The 18,771-nt window shown below is 40.4% G+C and overlaps 1 protein-coding gene across 1 annotated transcript in view; it reads left to right on the top strand.

Moving 5' to 3' along the window:
• The first annotated feature begins 2,902 nt into the window (after window positions 1-2,902).
• Window positions 2,903-18,771, top strand: part of RASEF (RAS and EF-hand domain containing) — a 32,766-nt gene continuing 16,897 nt past the window's right edge. Inside the window, exons 1-3 of the mRNA XM_062599813.1 lie at window positions 2,903-3,255; window positions 15,943-16,089; window positions 17,358-17,448. Of these exons, the coding sequence (XP_062455797.1) occupies window positions 2,903-3,255; window positions 15,943-16,089; window positions 17,358-17,448 (591 nt within the window). The remainder of the gene's footprint in view (window positions 3,256-15,942; window positions 16,090-17,357; window positions 17,449-18,771) is intronic.

Raw genomic sequence — 18,771 nt, 5'->3', positions numbered from 1 at the left:
GACATCTCTGTCTCAACTGCTAACACTTCAGTTGATGGAAAATTCTGTCTATTTTGAGGGATTTTTTTGGCTTTTAAATATATGATTGCTTTGAAGAAGAGGTTTTATGTCAGGTTGTGTATCATTTTTTGATAAAGTGTAATACTTCCTGTGTAGTATTATGCAAATTACTTAAATTCTTGGCCTCAGCTTAATTTCTTTGAGATATGGATTATGCATTTTTTCTCTTCAGAGAGCTACAGTGATGTAATATATCTGAAAATGAGAATGATGAAATGATACTTCTTACAAAATATATTATTCTTAACTTTTGACTGAAAAGAATGAGTCACACACAGCAGTACTAAAAATTATATAGGGAATGTAGTCTGTCTATCGTCTGCCCACGTTTGGGATTTAAGTATGATGTGGACCTATCCCTACATGAGGGCTAGTTTCACATGTTTCTCATGATAAGCATTGGGTAACAGCTGAAAATCCCATCCTAGTAATAAAAAGCACAAATAAAGGCATGATAGGAAAAAGGCAAAGCAGGGAAAGAAACCTTACTGCTGAAGAGCTCACATAGCCACTGCACTCTTCATGCCAGCTCCTCCCCAGCTCTTTCTGCACATGATGTTTCCTCCCCTGATGATAGGGAGAGAGGGAGGTTCATGAGCAGATACAGGTATAGATGGAAGAAATGGGGGTCCAGCTGGGACTCTGGTGTTTTGAGGCACATGCTGTCTGCAGTGGCAGTAAACTTCGTGTCATTGAGTGGAGAAACGGGATGTTTTATTAGTTGTCATGATGTCATGATACCGGTGCATAATACCATTTTCAAAGATATAAAAATATTAATAGTTGATTCTGTCGTTTCAGCCAGATCAGATGCTCAAGCTAGTTGAGAGCAATGAAAGAAACATTGAGAATTACACTTGGGTATTTCGTATCTGTAGCCTTGGTATCTTACTTGGGAATAGAATTTTCTTCCTATACTTGATACAAACTACTAGACCACAGAAGTAAAGCTTTGCTTTTGCATATTTAGCTCAGAACTGGATTTGAAGGGACAGAGCCTGCTAATAATAGGCACATAATTTCAGAACAAATCTTGCTTTATCGTTTCCTGCTGGGAATCTTGCTCTCACTGCCCATCCTTAGATCTCATCACAAATCACCTTTTGTTTGTTACCTCTGGGCAGATTTGTTTGGACCATTTGACTGAACCTGCAAATTGCTTGGTATTAGTGCTAGTGCCATCTGTTTTGCAGGATGTACCTGTCCTGTAACAATGCTAAAAGACATACCATATTTCATCCCAATGCCTGAGATTTATGTGACAAAGTTTCTATAATAGTGGAAATAAAGAAGATACCAAAGGCAAGGTCTCTTTCTTGACATCCATTGAATTCACAAGGAGTTGCTTGCATGTGAAAGCAACTCATGCCCCATGTAGGCATCATACTGTCAAATATTGCAAATCTTTTACATTGCTTGATTCAGAACTTAAGATGAAGATTTCCATTTGTTTTCAGTACTAGGTATTATTTACTTGTATTGCATATGTAGAAACATACAGCTTTTTAAGAAAACAAAAATGTAGACCTTTGCAGCAGGACGGTAAAAGCTCAAGTCGTGTAAGAACTGGATTACATAGAAAGGCTTGGGAGAAGTTGATGTTAAATTTTGGAGAAAAAAAGATGGAGCAATACATCCAAAGCATATATCCACACTGGCAATCCAAGGCAGACAACTCTAGAAAAGATGTGCACAAAGGAGTGAATAAGTGAGTAGCCAGGATACAGAATACAAACATGAGACATAAGCTTGCAGTCACAAAAGCAAACAAGTAGGTGAACTCATTGATTTCAGTGGGAATTCCCCGTGTATGAGACACATTAAACCCCTGATAAGACTGCTGCAATTCATCTCAGGAGGCTAAAAAAGCTGAAAGGCAGATGTCCAGACTCTTGCATTCACAGAGAGCTGGAGAGTCTAAGCAAGCTAATTTTGTTTCTTTGGAGGCATAAGGGCTTTCTGATACTCTGTTGATTCTTTGGGTACAGAAGTTTGGTGGGTCACACTGCAGGTGAGAAGACGTGGAATAGAAAAACCCTTATGTTCTGAAGTTCTTCAGTCACCTGTTTCTTTTAGGCTAAAACTTATATTTGGAATTACTTAACAGATACCTTTATCTGAAGTGCAGGGACCATTTCACAGATAGTTGTATTTAATATAGATAGATTGTTGGCAGGCTTTTTTGCCTGAGTCTGTCTATGCCTGACAAAATATAAAAGCTTGAATATAATTTTGTCTGAGGGCGTTCCACACCTGCTAAGCATTGCACTTTCTGGTTGTCCTCTACAGTATGTGATTTATTGTAATGAGAGTTCAGGGGGACTACTTGTGTCTTGCTGGATCACGTATTTAGTCAATAAGGAAACAAGGTTTGTTCGCAGGTGGATTTCAGTTCCGTTTAACTCTATCACAACTTGGTGGAACGAGTTTATGCTTATACACAGGTCCTGCAGGCAAGCCATAAATGGGAGTAAGTGCAGGGCACTTTAAAAGTTCTGGTTAAAAAAGTTAAGTGCTTCCAGTGAAATCTGAGAGTTTCTCCAGTGGCTTAGAGAAAGTTGCAAATCTTGACCTCTGTCCAGAAAGACGGTAGTTCTTCCGTACTGAGCACTAAAACCCGACTCCCCTGCCCGGGCTGGCGGGAGCGCGGCAGCCGCCCGCGCCCGGCGGGGCCGCCCCCGGCGGGGCCGCTGCGGGCGCGGCGGGGCCGCGGGGCGGAGCGCGGCGCGGAGCGCGGCGCGGCCCGCCCAGCGCCTCGGCAAAGTTGCGCGGCCGGGGTGGGCGGCGGCAGCGGAGCGCCGCCCGGCACGGCACGGCGCGGCGCGGCACGGCGCGGCGGCCCATGGAGCCCCCCGAGGCGGCGGACGAGCTGTCCCGCCTGCGCGCCCTCTTCCTGGCCTGCGACGCCAGCGGCTCGGGCCGCATCGAGCGCGAGGCCTTCGCGGCGCTGTGCGCCGAGCTGCGGGTGCGGCCGGCCGAGGCCGAGGCCATCTTCCAGCGCCTCGACAGCGACCGCGACGGCGCCATCACCTTCCCCGAGTTCGCCCGCGGCTTCCGCGGCGCCACCCGGCGGCGGCCGGGCGGGCCGGAGCCGGAGGAGGAGGCGGCGGCGGCGGCGTGGGCCGCGGCGGGGCTGGAGCAGCCCTGGAGGGACTTCGAGGTGCGGCTCGGCGACGAGGCGAGGTACATCCCCAGGTGAGGCCCGCGGCGGGGCGGGCGGCAGTGCCGGGGGCAGCGTGGTGCCGCGGGGGCCGCTGCGGGCTGTGAGAGCCTTGGCGCGGGGGTCGGTGAGAGCAGGCTCGGCGTGGCGAGGGGGAAGGGGCGGCTGGTTGCTGCGGGGCGCGAGTCGCGGCGGTCCGTCGGCGGGGCGGTCGGGGGCGAGAGCCGCGGCGGTCCGTCGGCGGTCCGTCGGCGGTCGGGGGCGAGAGCCGCGGCGGTCCGTCGGGGTCCGTCGGCGGTCGGGGGCGAGAGCCGCAGCGGTCCGTCGGGGTCCGTCGGCGGTCGGGGGCGAGAGCCGCGGCGGTCCGTCGGCGGTCCGTCGGCGGTCGGGGGCGCGGTCCGTCGGCGGTCCGTCGGCGGTCGGGGGCGAGAGCCGCGGCGGTCCGTCGGGGTCCGTCGGCGGTCGGGGGCGCGGTCCGTCGGCGGTCCGTCGGCGGTCCGTCGGCGGTCGGGGGCGCGGTCCGTCGGCGGTCGGGGGCGAGAGCCGCGGCGGTCCGTCGGCGGTCCGTCGGCGGTCAGACGTTCCCGCGTGGCGCGAGTGCGTTGTGCCGTAACGTGCTCGGAGCTTGAACCGCTCTGTGCGGGGCTGTGAATGTACGGAGGAGCTCTGCTTGGTTTAAGGGTTTCAAGCTAAACCGGAAAACAAGCAATCCGACTTGAAGGGTTTGGTAGGTAAACGAAAGAAATGATAGTAATCAGGTAGGTTCAAAAATATATAAAAAGAGACTGTGAAAGGCTACAGTGGGCTCTAGCTGTGAGAGATATACAGAAGCTGATAAAAAGCCTCTTCATTCCTGTCTACTTTTTCAGTCAAATCTAAGGTACAGTCTGTTGCTTTATTAGGAACATATATCAAATTCTTGGCAAACTTGTAACATCCAGTTCTCCGTATAACGCACCTTTTTTAACTACTGCAACAGTATGGCTTTAGCCATGTTTGAAAGTGTGCTTAGATCCTGAGTTGAAAAGTTTCCTCAAGGAAATTTTCAGTTAATTAAAAAACCTTCTTCTGTTCAGGTGAATTAGATTGCTCTTTTTCCTTTTGATTGGTGGAGTGGGGTAAGACTAATCAGTGTTGTTCAGACTTGATAGCAAAACTTCACCTCGACATTTCTTACCTACTTCATGATACCTTCCCTACTACTAATACTTTTTTATTACAAAGAAAAAAAAAGTAAGCCTCTTGTCTGAAAGTTTGCAGAAGCAATTCATATCTTAATCTAAAGCCAGAAACTCAATAGGAGATGGAAAAAATATGACCCATGAAGAGGGATGGCTTGTGAAAGCATCTGTCTCCTTTGCCAGTAAGCCTGTCTCAGTACCTTGGTTGCTTCGTTTGCAGCAGCGGTTTGGAGGTAGTCCCATTTTTTGTCTAAGAGGATAGTAGGAGGGAGTGGGAATAGCTCTCCTTGACGTGAGTGTGCGGACATCTAATCATGTTGCACTGTGGTTCTTATGCATGCAATTGCAAGCAGACAGAACTAGATGTTGATAATTAAATACATGCATCTCATCAGCTGGGCAGTTACCTGATGTAAATGGTTCCCAACTTCTTAGCTTTATAAATAGCTTTGAACATCCTTCATAGCTGGCTTATTTGCTAGGTGTGTGCGCGACGTCAGCTGAAGAACACTGTGCCCTTTGTTTTTCTTGTTCTTTCTCTTTCCTGTTCTGAAGCACTGGAAGCAGAGCTTTACAGCTCACCTTCTTTTGATTTGGGGCCCAGTCTCTTCCTTGTTGGAACATGTACGTAACTTTTTGTAGTCCCACTGAAGTTGTTAGGACCACTTGTGTGAATAAGTAATAAATGTGCTGAAATTGTTTTAGGTCTGGGCCTGAGAGAGATTTTAAGCAACAGAATATAACAAAGCCATACAAAATACAAGCTGGTACTTGTTAGAACTTGTTTATCTTTTTATTTAAATTCTTCATTTTGAATTGTTTTTTGCTTCACATCTTTTTAGCAAAAGACAATTCTTTGAAAAACAGACTCAGGTTGGAACATGTTTGTATCTTGAATGCTATCAAGCAATTTACAGTCAGTGTTCTCACATGGTAGTTTATTATTCTTCATGTTTTTGCTACGACATCTGCATTGAAAACTATGAGAAAAGTAATCACAAAGAAGGAAGTCCTCAAATGGAGATGAATGGAGTTAGTTGATCGTATTTTTGGTCTCAGCTACATGGGAATTTTGGGATTCAGTACTTCAAGATCCTGTGTGTTCTGGCCCTAAAAATAACACCTGTTATTTTCATTTATGGAGAGAGAAACAAAGCATAGGATATTGAACTAGTGAGATAAAAATAGGACACATATCATTCTTAAGCTTGATCAATGCCCATGGAAATCAGAGATTTTCTTATTGATACTAATACACGTGGTTCAGCCGCTGTTTTTGTGAATAAACTTTTAAAAACACAAGTAAGCCTTTGTAGTGGGGTGCCAAGCCGGTAACAGAGATCAGTATCCAGTAAGTCTGTTCTTAGTGTAGTAGGATTATTATAGGACAGATCCTGCCCTTCTGTAGTTCGGTGTGTTGGTTGCACAGTTCATTGTAAAATGTCCAGGTCAGTACTGGTGTGGCAGCTGTATCCCTGGTTGTTAAGCAGGAGGAGCAGCATGTCTACCCTGGCATAAGAGCATTCAAGTTTTTTCTGTCTCCTTGGTTCCTTCCTTATCTGAACAGAGTTTCAGGGCTGACTCAGTTGTATTCCTTGGTAAGGCAGTCTCTGTGAGTCAAAGTATTGTTTGACTTTGTCTTTACACATGCTCAGTGGGCAATTGTGCCATTAGCACAAAAAGTGGAAAGTCTTTCCAGGCTGGTGATCTAGGTGTGAAATCAGATTTTAGGGGAATTGCACATAGGTTGTTTTTTTCTTTTTTTGACATTCAAGCCATTTAAAATGCAACTACTCCATTTTTTCTTGTTACATCCAATCAAATGAGTAATTAAACACAAAACATTGCAGTGACTTTTGCTTATATGTAGCAAGTTGCCAACTTCAGTACAGTTGTGAGAGCCATAGAGGAGCTCTTTTGTTGAGGACTTGGGTTCCTTAGTTTATACCTCTAAAAAGCACATATTTGTAGTGATAGTGGTAGACAGAAGTTAAGACACTTACCTTTTTAGTGCTCCAGGTAATGAGCATTTCACTGCATTGCCTGCACTGGAAGGGTTTAGCCTTTGACTGTTATGATATGCTGAATGGTAATTGCCATGCCTGTTTATGTTTCAGTGGTAAGATTAAAAGTTTCCCTCCACTTCCTTCACAGTAATATGATCCTTTAAGCATGTATGAAAATCTCCTTGTGGCAATACTTTTTCATTCCTCAACTGGAAAAAAAAAAAAATAGAAATCAACATCCACTGACACTTCAAGAGAAAACCTGTACCTGTGAATCCTATGACTGTTTTTTGTGGCTGTAAATAATCAGCAAAAACTCCCCAGAAAACAGATGTTCAAATTTCAACCTTGATGACCTTAAATCAGAAATATTAAAAATATGGAACTATGTTTATTGTGTGTGTTCTTGTGTGTTTTTTTGATTACTGTGGGAATAAACTGAATCCGCTCAAGCCATATCAGGTAATTTTTGTGTTGTGTTTGGCAGATTGGACAATCTGATTGGAAAATGAACTAAATTAATTTGAGCATGAATGAATAGATGAATCTGGAGAATTTTATATCTCTATTTTGAATTAATTCCTCTGGCTTCTGGCAGTTCTCATACTTCATTACTTTGTTTTTTTGATCTTGGTGTCTGCTTTACTGATATGCCTTGGACTTCTTTGAGTCAAGTTGACTGTTTATCCAGCTCTCATTTCGGTGTTGCAGACTGTGAGAACTTGTGCGTCGTACAGTTCTAAAGTCTCCCGATATAATCGTGATAATAGTTCACCCCCAGTTTTCTCATCTGGAGTTGTGGAGGAAGTGTGGATCTGTTGAGCATGTGATAAAGGGAGAAAAGAGCATTGTTTTTAACATCAGCTATTTAAACAGTGAAGTGAGGTGATGCTCGTGAGACATACTGCTGTGCCACATCAGAGAGGAGCTCTGCTGCATAAAAACAGTCCAAAACACGTTGTGCTCTTGTTGTCACAAGCCAGAACGGATCTTTTCCAAAAGAGTCGATACTGAGCATAGCATGAACTTCTGTTGGCAATTTGTGTTGACACCCAAAAGATGAGGAGTCATGATATCGACATCGCAGAGATTTCCTTAGAAGTCGGAGTGTGTTCCCCTAAGAGGCAATCAAGGCAAATTCTGAAGAAGGACAACTGCTTGAGTCCCCTTTGTCACCGTGCCAGAAACAGGATGTCTGCCATGAGCATTATGAAGACCTAAATCTTTTAACATGTCTCGTGACAGGGGTTTGATAAATGTGCTCTGCTGGAAGCTGTATGAATGCCTTTCTGTGAACTAGAAAGCTTTCTCAGCTACCTTAGTTTTTACTGCTCTTCTATTTTTCCCTTTAGTCAGAACAGAATCTGTAACAAGTAACTTTATTTGCCTGAAATTTTCTTGTTTCACCATCACTTGTTAAGCCATATCCTTCCTCTGGTCTCTGCTTCTCTACAGACATTCTGAACACTCCTTTTCTGCAGACATTCTCTTTCCTGTCCCACTCCTGCCTCACTACTTACTCAAAATTATGTTTCTGTCTTTGAAAAGTAAACTATATTTATTCCTTGAAAATACTAGAAGCTCCTTTCCTGGGAATCAGCTACCACTTCCTTGCCCAGACCCACTTATCTAAGGGATTACAAATTTAATTCTTTTCTGTCAGTGCAGGCCTGTTTGTGATGGGGCAGGTAAGAGAAACATAAAACACAGTATTAAAAATGCTGTGCTTCAGGTTGAGAAGTACCTTCAATTTTATACTATGTTAATATTTCACATAACCTGTTTTTCTTCAAGGCATTTAATTTAGAAAAAATTGTTGCTGTGGCAAACATACATCTTTTCTAATTTTGAAACAGCTCTGGTGGATCTTTTCTGGTGAATAGTAATATGGTAATATGGCATATCCAGGTTGTCTGCTTTTCTGAACAGGGTATTTCTCTCTCTCTCTCTCTCTCTCTCTCTCTCTCTCTCTCTCTCTATTGGATCCCAGTGTAAAGGTCCTTACGTGTAATGTGTAATGCCTGATTTTTCGCTTGCTGCTTTTTTTTTTGGCTTGGACCACCTTGTATCTCACACTGCTGTGCCCGTAGCAGAGTAGAGTTGTTACAAGTGGTGGAGAGTGACTTTTACAAGTTCATCTACCTTGTGAAAAGCCAAAGGAACATAGTTCTAAGACAGGAGCACGTTATTATTGTTAGGATACCGGATAGTTAACTAGCTGGATAGTGTCGTGGTCATTGGCTTTGCTTTTACCTACACATACAAAACTAAAAACTTTATTTCTCCTGTGCCTGGGGGATCTACAGGTCAAAAATACAAGGAGAAATGTTTGGGGACCTTAAGTCTACTTGTAAAAATATGGGTAAGAAAGAAGGTAAAAATGAGGACAGAAGAGGACAGAGAATTGGCAAGGCATGGTGTTGAGAAAGGTGGGATATATTACTTAAACTGCACTTGGGGTTTTGGTAAAAAGAGGCTTGCTAGAGAATGTTTTGGTACAATTTGCTTGCCTCTTGTTACAACCTCAACCCAACCTGGCTGTATTGCCCAAGGAGGTTAAAACATACCGTACTTACTGTGCTTCCTGTTATATCTCTTATACAAATAACCACTTTTTTCCTGTCCCCCTACTTACAAAAATAGCCACTTTCCCCTCTTAACTCAGGATGGTGAGAACAAGGTCTACCAGGCTGTTACTGTTCCTCATTATTCTGTACCCTACGGCAAAGAAACCAGCAGCAGTTTGACATCTTGTGCATTTGTAAGTGGAAGGTCTCATCTTTATGCAGTTAGCCAAGTGTGCTGTATCTTTACTCTTCTGTGTTATGCTTCTTGATTTTTTTTTTTTTTAATTTTTAAATGGACACTGTTAGGTTCATTATATTTACTTTATGATGTTCTGTGGATGTTCGTATTGATAAAGATGAAGAAGCATTTCTGTATACATTGTATTTTCACACAACCTATAAGGAAAATACTCTTAATGAATTTTCATTTTAACTTTCTTGATTCTGGCTTCTGCATAGGCAGTGGCCCTACCAGTTCTGTCATGCAGAGGCATTGTTCATTCCTGTCTGTTTTCAGCATCTCAGGCTCTTTGCCCTTTTGCCTCGTATCTTCTGGAAGAGCAGAAACTTTTGTTTTCACTGAGGACACAGATTTGTTTTCTAACAGAATGGGTCTTTCTGATCTGTTCATATAAATTTGGTGAGGTTTCTCTGGTGATTGTTTATACCTTGAATTGTCACGGGGATGAAACTCTTTGAGGTCTGAAGTCTGTCAATATTCTTGAAAAGGCCATAGGAGCCCTATGAGTAGCCTTCATACTTCTGGGGAACGCAAATTGCTGTATTCTGTGGAGCCATGTGAATCATTGACCTTTGTGGATGGATAGCAGCAGTGTTTGAAAGCAGTTTGGGTAGGCTATCTGCCAGTACCATTCTAGCTAGCCTTTGAGCGGCAGTAGAAAGTGGGAGCAGTGGCAGATGGTATGGTTCACAGGTTTCTCCAGTCTGAGCGAGCTTTCACGTTGTTTTGCTGCTTGGCCCTCTCCAGAGTGGTCTGCACAGGTAGGCCCTGAAATTCTGCTGATGACTATATAGGTTTATACCTATCTGAAGCAGACCCAAGTAAATACAAACAAAATAAATGTTGGCAGAAACACCAACTCCTTACCATGTAAAGAAAAGTAATACTACAATACCATTGACAAATGTTTGATTTTTCTCATTTTTTCCCACTAGCTTGCCGCACTTTGTCTCACTCTTGGTGGTAAACTATACTGCAAATTCAGCCCCTTGGATCCGACTAAGGGTCTATCCTGTCTCTGACATAGCATCCTGTCTCTGACAATTGCATCAGAAATACATTCAAGTAACTGATTAAATATGGAGTAATTCTTGTCTGATGAATTTCCTCAATGCTCTCTGAACTGCTTTCAGAGTGTACTATGTACTAGGACTCAGCTGAACTGTTAGCTGACCTGTCACTGTTCATTCAGTAAACCAAAATAATACTATACATTGGTGTGGACTGGCATAGCTCTCAGGGTTTACATTAAATTTCACCACTTAATGTCATCTGAGTATCTGATATCTTTATTTAATCCCTGTTTCTTTTTACCTGCTCTTCCTAGGTCCTACCTTGGTATTTTAAATCTATCAGATCACAGATTGTGTTATTATCAGACCAATTTTATTTTCTTTCTTTAGTCCTCTGGGCAGCTCTCTGAAACCAAATTAATATAGTAAATTTCTTCTTAAGTGAAGCTATGCTAGTTTTCATCAATTACAATTACTGAATAATATTTTCACATAAAGTACCAGAACATTTTTTTAATTATAGGAAACTCAGCATAATATTGCAATATAGAATTCTCTTGTCTAGTATGTAAAAGATGTTTTTTCTTGAGGACAGCCTGAAAAATGAGCAAACTCTTATCCATTTGATCCTTTGAAGTACCTCATGGAGTGAATTTATGAATGTTTAAAGTTAAGATAGAGTATTTTGGTTCAGGAAGTCTATTTCCTATACTTAGGCTCTATAACCTTTGAGGTGAGGTAATGTAAAATCAGAGCAGTATGTGGGCAGAAGGCTATATTCTTTTTGGTCTCTAGTGCTCTGTGTCCGTACTTTCTGGAAACAGCAGCAAAAAGGCATGCATGGTAGATAATTACGGCTAGAGCTAGAGAGTCCACAGTGAGAGATTTTCTTTCACATCATATCAAAAACCCTTTTATTATACATTAGTGTCTTGGAGCAGTGGAAGTGTGGAACTTAATGGAATCCAGCTAAATCCATTTGAAAGGGATTTCTGGATTTCAAAGAAGAGTAATTTAAAGCATGAGCAATTCTTACAAATTTGTTTGAAATAGTGCATTTTAGTTGCCTCTCTTGTCCAGCAAAAACTGAATATTCAGTGTTCAGGAGTCAGCTCAGCGAAATCTATTTGTGAAGTCTTCCTCGGTAAGTAATTTTGAGTAACTAATGAATTTGCAAAGAGAAACACCATGTATCTAAGGAGAACTAGAAACAAACAAATCAGGTAATATTAATTCCAGCTAATGTGTCCTGCTGCAGTGGAATCATGAATGTTTACTGAAGTATGTGGAGAAAAGAGAAGTGACTTAACATATGGAAGGAGTTGATTCAGAATGATTCTTCTCATAATAATCAAGTACTTATTGATGAAGAGTGGCTATGGTTACATCCTTCTAAAATCCTGTTAATCTATAAAATGTTATCACAGTGTTCTTGCTGCTAATTCATCACAGATATTTGGAGTGATTAAAGCAGTGGCAGCCTTTCCGATTCATGCAAGTGTATTACTGCTTAGAAGAGGTATAAGTGATTAAATAGGATCTCATCAATTTTGTTGTGTGACTTTAAATTCTTTTGTATTTCTCTGTAACTCTGCAGTAGTTGTTGTGCCATATTTTTAATTAAGATTTCTTGCAAAGTTGCTATAGGAGCACTCAGGTGAGTGTCACCAAGGATTTCAGCTGCCAATTTTAATTAAAAAAAAAAAAAAAAAAAGCCTTCCTAGGCTAGCTGTCGTTTTACGTGTATTGTTTTGTTCCTTAAGCCTAACTAGTGCTTCATAAAACTGGGTCACTGAGGCATTTTGAATCTGCCTATTGGTAGGCTAAGGAGGAAGAATGAATATAAAGAGTATTTAGTATCACAGAGCCAGAATAAACTCTCACAGTAACTACTTTGTTTTGACAACTGCAGCATAAAGCAGACTTAGCTGTATAGTAGAGGCACAGCAGTGTGGAGACAGCTTTCTATCTTTCTATGTGTTTTTTTTCATAAACTTTAATGAAAAGAAGCTGCAAGAGGGGGGCAGCTGTGCCATTCTTGTAAAGAGAACAAAAAGCAAAAGTTGCAGAAATACTACAATATTCCACCATGAATGTCATCTACTCCCGACACAAAATACAGGAGGGAAAGGCCAGACTAATTGACTGACTGCCTAGTCCATCAGCAGAAGGCACTGTATACTGCCTGCATGCCTTGGCTATAGCCAACAATAATCTCTGGGCTAGGAGACCTTGGGAAATGATGTCACACATGCTATTTTTGAACACGGAATATACACAATCTGAGGTACGCTGTATTTTTAGGAAGGTAGCTTAAAGGCAGCAGCTAATTAACCCTGCACAAGATGAGGTGAGGAAGGTGAGAGTATCATCATAACCCAGCGTATTCTTGTGAGTATGCTTATGTGAAAAAAGTGATGCGAGTCCTTAAATATCCAACTGTAATTCAGGAACCTGTGGTGTGTAAGACAACTAGGAAAACACTGGCCCAAGTAATGGGTGCTTTACCCTAGCAACAAATAACAACTAATTTTACAGTTAAAATTTGTTACAATATAGCTTGTGTTTACTTTCTAGAAAAAAAGTTATTAGCACGTATCTTCTTGGTGATAGTAAAAAATTTAAATGAAAAAAAGAAAATTTCAGAACACAGATTTCATGTTTGTATTTTGTATTCCTAAAGATCATATATGTTGATTTAGATAGTACTCAATTTATCTGCTTTGGCAGAGTGGTAAGTTCTGTCAAGTTTACTGTGGCTAGTGCCCTTTCTGTTTTACTTGCCACTGTTTCAAAGGAGTATGTGTGTATTCTGACTGTTTGAGGAAGTGATATTCTTCAGCTTATAGCAGATAGCACTGGGTATGAACACTAGCTGCTTCTATCTAAAGTTTGAAATTAGTCTGGATTGGCTTATTGGCCAGGAGGTACAGCCAAAGGGCAACTACTGAAGTTCTAAGTAGTTCTGTTTACACTTCTAGGAATTTATGAAATGGAGCAAGGTACTCAGTTCAGGTTACCACCTCCAAATCACAACTATCAAAAACAAACAATTCAAAGAGAAAGAGACCACATTTTGTAATATTGGAAGTACTGTCAGGCTCCAGTTTCAAGCCTAGTCTGCATCACTGGAGGTGTGGTAGGAATTCTGTAAATGGTAACACCATGGAATACTAAGCTTATTGTTTGCCCAGTTGTTTATAGATGGAAACCAAAGCATTTAAATATTGCAGATCTCTTGTACACTTGCATTTTAATTGAGATCTGATATACTTAAATTTCAGATTTGATTCAGTAATACAGACTGATATCAGGACCATTCCACTCTCCCTTGTGCAGTTATCCTTTAGTGCAAAATCTTGCATTTGGCCTAATATTGTAATAGAACAAAGTGAAAGGGGCAGATTTTAAATCAAAAATCTGTCTTATTTTGGGGGATTTCAGAGTTTTGATGCTGCTAATGGTGCAGATAATGTCAGTGCTATTTTAATGCAATGTTATGATGAGGAATATATTTTTAACTGTTTTAAAATGTGAATTATTAATTGAATAAGCCTACTTTTAGGGAGTTCTTTAATGATGCCTTATTCATACATAATTTGCACCATCTACTGGTCAGATAAACCTGCATATTATTGTGACTATTTGTGAACCTTGATATTGCTCTGTTTAAAATATGTTAAGAAAATGAATTTATCTACCTCTGAAGATATTTAGAGAGTTTGACTTAACTTTAGCTAATCTTAACAAACATAAATGTGACTTAACTTCTGCAAATACTTCATACAGCTAACGTATTAGCCTTTACAAAGGAAATCTTTTGCAAGAGGATACTACAGGTACACAGAAATGCCACTGGCATAAGGAAATTTGTGTTTCTTTGTGTTACTGTGTTAGTGTATATTTAATGAATGCCAGCATTTCACCTGGGATCATGTTTTATGGTCTTGTGGAAACATGTCAGTTTTTTTAAATGACAATCTTAGCTATAGTAACAATTACAGTACTACTGTAGTAAAATATACTTGAATGGGAAATAATATTCAAGGAACGTACCATTGGTATGTTGATAATTGAAATGCTTCAGATGGGAAAATAATGCGGAGGATATACGCTAATAATTTATATCACAGGTGTAGTGAATGTATTAAGTAATGCTGCCTTCATAGAAGATTGTCAATTGACAGCTGTTTAACGAGGAGAGTCTTTGGAACTTTTTATTAAATCACGGTTTAAGTTTTCCCATAACAATAGAAGTGAGACATGTATTCATGATCTGTTAGATATGATGCTGGAATAGAACTTGCAAACCATAAGTTGTGTTTGCTTTTCTGCCACTGGTATCCTGTATTACCTCATCACAGGCCTGCTTCTACCTTTCTAGGCCCACTCTCTTAATGTGTGCATGTGTTTTGTTTTTTGGAGGTTGTTGTCTGTTTGATTTGTCAGTTCTTGAATACCTGTTCTATGTTCTAGTATATAGTCTGTAGGATAATGAGCTTTAAATATTCATTGAACTGCTAAATTCTGTTGTTGTAGAAATTTTTCTGATAAAAGGTCTTATATCAATCCAAATAATCAGAACTAGTAAGGATAAACCCAAAATGTCACATGGCATTATTAATGCCATCACCAGAAATTAGCGATCGTTATGTAGTATTCTTTGTAATAATGTGTTGATATTTATATGGTCAAAATGTATCTTAGACAATCAAAGTTCTATGTAATCTATAGAAACAACTTCAGATTAAAGGAGAATCAGAATATTATTTTCCTGCATTGGAGCAGCTTTAAAGAAGTAGTATGTCTTTCAGGAAGGCTTTTAACAACTGAAAGATCTACAGAGACTCTTTTTGTCTTGTTTTTTCATGAGATATCTGTTATCTTTAAAATGATAATTGAGTACTGAAACAATCTCCTGTAAAAATGTGAGGATTTTTTTGGCTCAGAACACAGCTGGCATTAAGAGTGCCGTCATCAGAGGCAGAATGACTTTCTTTAAACCGGAAAGCTGCATTATGTTTGCCCCTGCACCCACTGAAAGAAAAGAAATGTAAGTCCTAAAAGTCCTACAGCTAAGAGAGTATCAGGCTTTGTGTGAGTAGCAATCTTTGGCACTACTGATTCCCAGATGAGTTTGCCAAGCCATTTTTCTGCAAGAATATTGTTGCTTATGTTCAGTTTTCAAGGTAGCTGCAGTCCAGCTAGCAGACTGCAGCATAATGCTACCACCTCCTCTGCTTTTTTTCTTTCCTTTCCCCCCTTGAAGGAAATATGCTCAGCCTCTCCCCACCCACTGCCAATGTCCATTATAACTTACTTGGTTGGCATTCCTACTTGTTTTTACTTTTTATGCAGCCTCTTACTATATGTAATCTTAACAGATCATAATTAACATCAGGGGCATGAACCATCTTTATTTACATTATGGGTTGCTCCAGTGGCACACTCTTCAAAGTACATCATCAACAGAAATAACAAAAATGGACTTAAGAGAAAGCTTGAAGGTTTTTTTTGCAATGGTAACTATACTACAGTAAATAAAAAAAAGAGTTAAAATAATTTAGAAAATTGCAAACATGCTGAATGCTCATAGACTATATTAGCTTTTTTATCTTCAGTAAAGAAATGTTTTCATTTGGTATAAATTTTTCATGCCTTGTATATAGCACTGTTCAAAGGAACTGTATTAAAATGGTATCTGTCTTTTTCAGACAAGAGCAAGTCAGTGTTCTGTATCAGAACATACACATAGTGGAACCAAGATTAATCCAGCCCTATGAACATGTCATTAAGAACTTCATCCGAGAGATCAAACTTCAAAGCACGGAGATGGAAGCCTTAGCCATTGCTGTAAAAAGGTATAGTAAGTCATGTTTCTAGTTCAGTTGCACATTTTGTTTTTCTTTCATTGCACTTGGTTACATAAATTACTGTGAGTTAAGACCAAAATGTGCCAAACAATATTCTCATAAACTGAGCTTGGAGAGTATAGTTAAGCACATACATGTCGATAAGCAAAGCTTAACAGCTTGCAAATGATTCCCTGCTTATATTTTTGGATATGTTCTGGATCAAATTTTTGAGGCTACATTCTTGTGTTTAATCCCGTCTCTCTTTTAAGGGAGACATGGAGCTACTGGAGAGAGTCCAGCATAGGGCTACAAAGATGATCAGAGGGCTGGAGCACCTGCCCTATGAGGAACGGCTGCGAGAGCTGGGCCTCTTCAGCCTGGGGAAGAGAAGACTGAGGGGGGATCTGATCAATGTGTGAAGGGAGGGTGTCAAGGGGACGGGGACAAACTCTCTTCAGTTATCCCCTGTGACAGGACAAGAGGTGATGGGCAGAAAATGAAGCACAGGAAGTTCTGCCTGACCGTGAGGGGGAATTTCTTCCCTGTGAGAGTGACAGGGCACTGGACCAGGTTGCCCAGAGAGGTTGTGGAGTCTCCTTCTGTGGAGATCTTCAAGGCCCACCTGGATGCAACCCTGTCTAGCATGCTCTAGGTGACCCTGCTGAGCAGAGAGGCTGGACTAGATGATCTCCAGAGGTCCCTTCCAAACTTACTGATTCTATGATTCTGTGATTAATGCATAAAATATTTTGATTTCTCTTCCTTGGCTGTAGCACTGAGTTTTAGCATACATTCCTGTTACATTTTCATTTAGCAAAACTTATTTTTGCTTCTCCAACTTCAAGGGATGTATTTACCTATTGTAATTACTTGATACTTGTTGTCTTGCATCATCACTACTGAAATCGAACAGATTTGCTCAGAGGGATAGTCTTTGTGTGATGATGAAAGATACAGTAGTTATTCTTTTGAAATCTTTTCATATAAAAGCACAGGAGCCTTATCCGTGTAACTTAATTTTCAAAATGGAGATGTGATTTATTTCATACTAATAATCTGTTATCTACTATTATTTTAAATAAAATTTGCCTGTATTTTCAAATTAATTTGTGATTTGGGCTCACAGACACACCTCTTTCAAAGTCTGGGCAGTGTTCAGTTGTTTGTGTCCCTCTGTCTAATTTCTTGAGCTTAGGTAGGCAGATATGTCTAACACAAATTTTCTGAGAAGTGAGAGTGTAATTCATAAGCCTATATTTACTTTTAAATTTTAGAGCTCAGGATAAAGCGGCAGTTCAGCTCAGTGAGCTGGAGGAAGAGATGGAACAACGGATACAGGCTGCAGAGCATAAAGTTAAAAAGGAAGTGAGTATTTTGCATTTACAAAATTTCAGTTGCCAGACTCCTGGTGGTCTTAAGAAGAGCTAATTCTTTGATCCTGATGGCCTGATTCAAGCCACTGAAGACAGGGCCTGGAAGAAAAGAAGTTATCCAGATGATAGGAGATAGAGTCGCTTAATGCTCTTCCAAAGAAGAGTGGATACTCTGGTTAATTAAATTCCTCTACCTCAGCCCTTTCTCACAGAATGGAAAAGGAGAATTTTCCTTTGTTTATTTGAGTTGAGTATTGGAAGCAGATTGGAAAAATGACTCACACCAGGAAAGATTGGAATCTGTTTCTAGAACTAACAATAGATGAATTTGTGTAGAAATTAAAGCTTAGATCATTTATTCTTAATTTGAGAATCTGCCTGGAGTAGTGATATTTTCCCCTGCTGGTACATTCAGATCCTATAATTACATTTCAGAGAGCTGTAGACAAGGGGGAGGATATCTTTGATGAAAGTAGGTATAACCCTGGACCTCTTGAAATTGACGGGAAATTCTCTTTTATTTTGGTGTGCTGAAGTTTTAGCCATTGTTTCTGTCCACTTGTAGACTTGATGGCAAAGTATAAGAATCCTGTTCCTGTTACTTATTGAATGATACAGTCGAGCAGTATGTGCTTCTGTAATTCTAAGTATAAAGCAATACAATAGAACCACCCTAACTTCTTGTCTGCTTCAAGTTAAATGGTTATTATTCGCATATGATAAACCTAACTTAACAGGAATTTTTATTCTTTGCATATTGTGAAACATTCTAACATGGACATCATAAATTCCACAATTAAAACACTGTGGCTATTATTATTGCTGTGGTAGAACACACAGTATACTGAACATTTTTGGTATGGATTCTTTCAGCAAAGCATTTGCTGAATAAGCAGCAGCAAAGTGTAAACAGCAAACTTGCTGATTTTAAAGGGTTATGGTAACTGATCAGTGGAGTAGATAGTATTCTGATAGATTTGTTTCAAACTTCATCTTTTCTATACAGAGGGAAACACTCCTACCATAACATGAGTCAGTTTTTACTAGAAAGAAAATAAGGTGGCATAAAAATGTTAAAACATCGCTTCACGAAAAGGTGTATCATAATGTGTTTAACTAATGATAATGCAACTCTCAATGCAAATGTGCTTCCTGTTTTGAAAAATAATAAGCACTTATGTTCAGGAAACAAATACATTTGTTTTGGAAAATGTCCTTTCTTGTTCAAAATGGTAAGTCACTGAAACAAAATTGAAGAATCTTATTCAATACTGTAAAAAGATGAATGCGTACACATAGGAAATGCATATTCGTT

This window comes from Rhea pennata, chromosome Z (genome assembly GCF_028389875.1).
Source record: "Rhea pennata isolate bPtePen1 chromosome Z, bPtePen1.pri, whole genome shotgun sequence".
Taxonomy (NCBI): domain Eukaryota; kingdom Metazoa; phylum Chordata; class Aves; order Rheiformes; family Rheidae; genus Rhea; species Rhea pennata.
Note: the sequence above shows the minus strand (reverse complement) of the source record. Positions and strands in the feature narration are given on the sequence as shown.